This window comes from Chaetura pelagica, unplaced genomic scaffold, assembly GCF_000747805.2.
Source record: "Chaetura pelagica isolate M959 unplaced genomic scaffold, ChaPel_1.0 scaffold455, whole genome shotgun sequence".
NCBI lineage: Eukaryota > Metazoa > Chordata > Aves > Apodiformes > Apodidae > Chaetura > Chaetura pelagica.
This window is the reverse complement of record NW_009953483.1, coordinates 84,696-92,143: the sequence shown is the minus strand read 5'-3', so window position 1 is coordinate 92,143 and position 7,448 is coordinate 84,696. Positions and strand designations below refer to the sequence as shown.

General features: G+C 38.1%; 1 protein-coding gene across 1 annotated transcript; it reads right to left on the bottom strand.

Moving 5' to 3' along the window:
* Nucleotides 1–878: 878 nt before the first annotated feature.
* Nucleotides 879–7,269, bottom strand: CCDC28A (coiled-coil domain containing 28A). The gene is made up of 5 exons (XM_009998519.1): nucleotides 6,897–7,269; nucleotides 4,078–4,241; nucleotides 3,003–3,157; nucleotides 2,350–2,372; nucleotides 879–1,017 (listed from the first exon to the last, which is right to left on the bottom strand). The coding sequence occupies exons 1-5, from the start codon at nucleotides 7,124–7,126 to the stop codon at nucleotides 963–965; spliced, it is 627 nt and encodes a 208-aa protein (XP_009996821.1). The 5' UTR covers nucleotides 7,127–7,269; the 3' UTR covers nucleotides 879–962.
* Between the last annotated feature and the right edge of the window lie 179 nt (nucleotides 7,270–7,448).

Here is a 7,448-nt window from a genome sequence, read left to right as displayed (position 1 = left end):
ATGTAGTAAGTATATACAATATGGAATATGAATGTATTACCTAAAACCCAATTATAAAATAAATTTAGAACCAAAGACATAGTTTGATGGACTAGGAGAGAATTTTTTTATCTAAAACCAGCCTGATTTTAAGTTAGTACAGAATATTTTTCCTCCAACTGTGAACACAAATAAAATACCAATTAATATCAGGTAAATTATAACATAGGAATGACTACAAAATTGCATACACTGGATTTATTGAACAGTAACTGTTTACCCAATTTTGGAATTTCACAATACTTAATTTTGTGGGCTACTGGCATTCATGCTAGTTTTAATTTAGTGACACTTTATTCACAGTTATGAAATAAGTAAACTCTGCAAGTACTCAGACTGTGCAAGAACTCGTATCTTAACACAGCTGAACAGAGAGCAGCTGCTCTAAATGAAATGTCATATTTAAAATGTTTTACTTTATTAGCAATAAATTAATCTGTGGCATCACTGATCAACAGGACACTAAAGATAATGTATCACTATGTACATACTCATCAGAAAGGCAACATCATCACTACCTTCATAAAAATTGGAGAAATGTTAATTAACTTATATATACATAGATCACTTTCAACCATATGAACAACACTAAGCAGAAGAAATGTACTTCCAAGCTTCTCCAATTTTTCTATTTAAATAAGGCAATAATTAAAATCATAGCATCACAATAACCTACTTCAAACTCCAGATATTGAGTCCTGACATAATGCAGTGCTCAGAGGAGAATGTACTAAAATAAATGCTTGGATTTGCACTTTGGTCCTTCATTGTGTAAAATTAAAAAAAAAACAAACCACAACAAAAAAGGCCAAAAAATAGCACAACAAAAATCAAACCACAAAATCCCAACTGTTCCAGATTCCACCGTCAGGAAAAACAAAATAAAAGCTTCTGGGAGAATCCTAATTGACAAAACTATTCTTTCAGCCCGTGGCACCATTTGGAATATCTTGAGCATCTGCTAAATGTAGCTTTTGGCTGAAGGAAACCATTAAGGAGTAACATTTTCACATACAGATAAGGTATAAGCAAGATAGCAGTGTTACAGGATATGCTCAGTCCTGTGACAGGTATGCACTAGTCCAGATGAACTCAGTTCTATTAAGTCCTGTGCTAGTTCTCAACCAGTAGATTAATCTTCCTCAGTGAGACTTAAGCATTACACACCTCTGGAATTGGCTGGCAGATCAAGGGGGAGTGGAAGATTACTTTTATCATTATGATGACATTCCACTTGTGTTCTTTATGAGCCTGGCATGAACCAGCTTTCCACAGTCACAGAGAATGTGCACACTAGTCTCAAGCCAGAGTTCCATCTTCCTCAGTGCACACCAAGGGTGTAACATCAGAAATAACTACACTGCAGTATAACTGGGTTTGTTCAGCCTTGAGAAGAGAAGGCTTAGGGGAGACCTCATAACCATGTTCCAGTACTTGATGGAGACTCCCTATTTACAAGGAGTCACGTGGAAAAGACATGGGGTAATGGGCAAAAGTTTCTCCTGGGGAGATTCTGACTGGACACAAGAGGTACATTTTTCACCATAAGGACAGTCAAATATTCAAACGGTCTCCCAAGGGAAGTGGTAGATTCCTCCACATTGGACAGTTTTAAGTCTCAGCTTGACAGGGTGCTGAGCCATAAACTTCTAGTAGTACCTAGAAAGGTTGGACCAGATGATCCTTGAGGTCCCTTCCAAACTGGCATTCTATGATTCTATGATAAACTGAATGCAACACTCAACTGTGTTCTTAGCTTATCAAAAGAATGATATAACAGACACGCCTACACCATTTAGCTTTATCTTCTTCTGGGTGGGCAAAGAGCACACATTTGTTCAATTACCAAAGCTCTGCTCAAGTATTTAACTCAACCCTAGTCTGACCCTAAAAAACAGGAAATTAGGTCAGTCCACTACTCACAGTAAAATCAGTGACATATTTACAGAAAAAAACCCTAAGAGTCAATAACATTCACTTATCAATGGGACACAAGACTTCTGAATACTGTAGAAGGAATATTACTATCAATGTTTGTTCCATAATGTCTCAGCAACAGACCCTGCTTCTGACAGGCTTTGCCACTGACTGTCAACTGGTACATGAGAGCTAAATAAATGACCATATGAAACAACAGCCTGTAACTAAAAGTGTTAAGATCCAGTCATGTATGTATTGGAAGAACCTAAAATCCACATACAGTAGGGATATGACTCTTGTAAAGACACCAGTTGAGAAATAAGACTGTAATTTGATTACAGTTAACAATAATAACAATAATGCCAAATAGACATTTAAGGAAAAGGATACATAGATGAATTCAGTTCTTCTAGCTGCAAAACAAACGTACTAAGTATTAGAAATGGCAGTTCAGTTAGTCAAACAAATGCAACAATTATGTTTATATGATTAAATAAATACATTACAAGGTATTTATTTACAATACAACAATGAAGAAAATTATTAATAGCTTGGGCTGAAAGGTGTAATTTTACTACAAAAAGCAAAGCAAGCCTGCACTGAATTCTACACCAAGAGAGCTAAGTCTCAAATTAAGTTTAAATCTGCCAATCTCAGGAAGCTTAAAGAAATTTTTACAATTTTGGTTTTCATAGAAATACACTGGAGAAAGGAGACAGTGGAAGTGTAGAATATACAGATATAAAAACATTGTGTGGCTTTCCCCAGATGCAAGAGGATGGATCACAGGGAAAATGGTTGTAGTTCCCTGGTCTCTGAACAGGCCTACATCCTCAGACAGTTTACAGCTAAACTGCTTCACTCTCCAAAACAAGCAGCAGCCTAGAAAAAAGAAAGCCAAGTCCTGTGTTTTCTCAAAACCAAGATGAGGGCAGGGCTTATGTCCTGGTTCGTTACAGAACCATGTTGTCCACAGCAGTGGTGGTTTCCTAAACCGATTGCTATGGGCAAAGTTGTGTGTGTTCTGCCTTCCCAGTACTTACATCTGACAGCAGCCTATCCAGGTTGGAGTCACTGGCTAGTTTCCTTTTATCTTCAGGGAGTTCTTCCAGCTCCCCATAGAGCTCCAGATTGAGGCGAGCAAGTTTCTCCTGCATGCTCCGCACGTGCTCCATCTGCTCTATGGAACATTCATTTCCTAAAAGGATGAGCAACAGTTTCAGATAAAGAAACCTGAAAGAACAAATGAAGGCGTGAAGGTACAGCTTTTTGCATTGAAGGAGAGGAATTTTAACACCCAATTTACAAGTTCATTTGATTTCTCAATAATTTCTCCCATTTCACTACTGAAATTTCTGTCATCCTGTTGGGTGTTATGTGCTGAACTTATGATAAACTGAATTTCTCTCCAGTTTAGGAAGGCCCTATACTTTTAAATTTAAGTATGATCACAATAAACCTTCTTGGGGATTCCTTTCTTGTAACTGATGCTTTATATAATGCAGGCTTTTCAGGTTCTCTTGTAGAATTGGTGTGGAATTAACATGACAGACTGACCTAACACTAAACTTCAAAAAGTATTTATGCATCTTTCTACACAGTATATGGAAAAAAAAAATAGAAGCAGAAGAGTGTCATGTTTTTTTTTTCTGAAACTTCCATCAACTGTGAAGCAGTAAGATGCTATGACAAGAGTAAGCTGGGTAAAATGCAACTTGCATTGGATTCCATAGGAGTGGTTACCAAGAGTCTGAAGTGTTCATATGCTGCAAAATCAGGTGTCAAATACAGTTACTTTTTATTATTCCTATACTATCATAAATAGCTGACCTTAAACTTGGTATCTTAAATCTCTAAGCCAAGGTACTGCCTTTGGTATGCCACACTGGAAGAAACAATGAAGTGGCATTTGAATCATTTCACACCAAAGATAACCCTGCAATAGGACTACCATTTTGAAATGCAGTAAGATCTATTGAGTTATGTTAATCCTCATTTTATATAGCAGAACCCAATGTGATAAGCTGGCAGTCTGTCTATACAGCACACTTGTTTGCAAATGTTACCCTTGTACATCTATAAAACAAATTATTGTGTACAGACAATTCACACAGTTACCAAATGCTTGAAGTTTGCCAGAGTGGAAGTCATTCAGGAGACTCAGAAGTCCCCTTTCCATTTCTTGGACATCTGATACATCTGTGAGAAAAGAATGCTGGATCGGTGCTGCCTGTGCCCCTTTTGCTTCACCTCCTGGAGGTTTGGCTTTCTCTTTAATTACACTGAAAAAAGGAATAATTAAACAAAACAAAAATATTACTTCCTGCTTTCACTGAGAACCTGAAATGTACGGTAAGTGTATATCTGGGCTTTGAAAACGAAATGGAAAGTAAGTAATTCATATTTCGGTCACTCCTTTGAAATGAAAAAAGCCATCAGGATCACTAGTTTGTCTCAACGATAAAGAACAACATTACTATCTTAACAGTTTGATACTGCAAAATGAAGGATTCCAACAACCTGCTTTCCTGCATCAGCAGAACATGTGTATGTAACAGTCATTTTAATAATGTGAGGAGGACCATTACCCAACAACAACACATGGCACACAGGGCAGTTACATAAAATCACCCAAAAAGCTTCCACAAACTTTTTAAGACAGAGAGAAAAACCTTCAGCAATCATTACGCACCTGCTGTCACAAACACCTATAGACTGCACCCAGTGTGGGAAACAAACCTATGCAGAGTGCTGATCTTGATTCCAGACAAATTTTCCTAGTGTTCCTTCTTCCCACATTCAAATAACATCCCAATTTCTTAAAACTCACCATCAAAAGCAATCTCTCTGTCCTCTAGCATATATCAAATGGAACTAACCCATGCCCAAACAAATCTTAAATGTGCTAAAAATTCTCTACAGCCCCCTCTGCAACAAACCCATACAAATTCCTGCATCCCATACTCTAGACAGTTCTCTAGACATAAAATTTACTCAACACTGTGTGCCCACAGAAAGTACACACATCAATCTTAATAACCATTATAAATCCAAATGAACGTGCAATTGATATGGAAGCTAAACACACAAATATCAGTCAGAAGCAGCATATTCTATCTCTGACCAGAGACAGACAGAGAGACTGCATCCTAAGCGAGTACAATTCAGGTAAGGGGCTGTTTTCATCCTGGATTTGGCCATCCATGTGTGTACACAGCCTTCTTCTCACACTGTGATAGCTGCTTCTGCAGCCTCATGATGAGTCTGAAGAGTCTGTTCAGATACTTATCTGGTAAAAAATTTTGAGCCTAAGAATTAAAGTTTAGAATACTATGGGATATTTTTTCTAAAAAAAATCACAGGCTTAGTAAAATCTTTATTTATTTAGTGAAGATAATAATGTTTATAGCATAGTACCCCCCACCCTTCCCTTAAATAATCCCATGCTCTCCAAATCAAAAAGTCTCTCTCTCCTATGGGAAATAATTCTTTTTCCAGCCTAACAGCTTCTGCAGTCTATAAACATTGTATAGACTATGTAGTCAATATGCTGGAACAACTAACGGTCCAACAATTACTATATCTGGTTCAACTCAGAGCAACATGTCTCAATTCAGGTTTAACTTCAACTCTTTCTGCCTCTATTTCAGACTTGAAGACAGGTTTGTATGCCAGAGATACCAATTTTTTTTTCCACCTGTAGCTGAAGTGTAATATAATATATTATTGCTTCTGGAAAATTTAATTATATTCTTGCAGATGAAGTGAAAATTAGTAAAATACTCCCACTCCCCTATTGTAACAGCAGTTCATCCTCATATTGTTATGTCAATTACCACTCCTGCTTGGAAAGTTCAAGAAATTGTATTACCACTGCTTGATAAGCTTGACTTAACAACTTAACAAGAATGTCCTTTTCCACATCTTAAACCAAGAGGATATTTTCTTCTCTAGCCAATATTGTAGGCTACAATAAAGGAATTTCTAGTACACTCCAGAATAGTGTTGAAACTTAAACTGTATAGTTAGCTGCAGCAATTTATAGCCCATTAGTATTTATTTCCCTCAAAATATTAGCATATTTTGCCTGAAAAATAATGTGTAGACTTTACATTGCATAAATTCTTTATTCATCAGGGCAATACTGGATCCTTCAAACAGACTATCTATGCTATTAACAACAGCTCAGTATTTTATCTTCAGACTTGCGGGTTATGAAACTTGGCTGCCTCTCTCTAGCTAACATTTTTCTTTAGGATCTTTAGGATCCCTCTTCCCTCATTTATCTACTGTATCTGCCACAGCCAAAAAATATATTTTCTAACATGCAGGAAAATTAACATTCTCAAACTGAAACAGATGTATCATCAATAACACTCAAAGTATCCTACAGAGGTACTTTCTGAAAAGCTGAATGCTTCTCTCTGCACATGAGTATGTCCAGAGAGCTACTGCTGCCCCCAAACAGAAAACACCCAGGAATTCCAGTTCTGGCTCATCCTGTTCAATCTACATCCTTCATTTCCTGTTCCACTTGACAGTTCCAACCTTGCAGTCATTCAGTGTTGTATTTGTTCCTCACAGCTGTACGTATCTCCCATATGATGCCCAGATTTGCCTGTATTTGATCACCCAACTCTTGTCTTTCAACAGTCACATCAGGCTATTATTACATCTTCAGCAAAATTATTAAAAGCCTACAGCACTGTATAACATTTTATAAAGCTTAAAAGAATGGTATTTAGTACCTTCCTTTTCTGTAAAATAACCATTATGTTCCTTTGCTTACAAAGGCAAGTAATCAAACATTTTCACAAGTCTGAAGCTTGTTCTTTGCACTCTGCCCCAGCCAGCCTGACCACTTTTTAGGCTGGCTGAACACTGGCAGATTCCAGGCTCTTACTTCCACTGAGCTTGCAAGATGTTCCCAAGCTTACCGTTTTAACTTTGGTTTTTGTACTGCAGGCTGTGGTGCAGGATTTGAAAAGGCTGTGCTCTTACTGACCGGCACCGAGTTCTTCTTGGAGCCAGCAACCTGAGCAGGGTGACTGGTAGATGACTTGGGGCTCCTCCTCTTGATTTTTCTTTCTTCCATTTCTTCCAGTTTACTGCATCTAGACGAATTTATTGTCCTCCAAAGGGAAAAAATAAAAGAAAAAAGAAACATCCCTCAAAACTGGCATTTACAACAAAAAAGCAGGGGGAAAAACAGGTCACAGTGCGCGGAAATCCAGCTTCAAAGAGGAGCTGTCACTCATTTCTACAAACAAGAGTATCCAGTTTCCAGAAGCTGCCCACGCCTGCCCGATTAGCAACACAGGTAAGAATTAACCCCTTCTGCATCAGCGCCTGCCACAGGTACATACGAATGGCCTGGAAGTTTGCGTCCCGCGGACTGTTGCCAGAAAACACGGTGACTCCTCCAGCCCACACCAACCAAAACACGGAGCGGCGCTGGCGGCGTCAGAACGGCCTGAACCAGCCCCGCC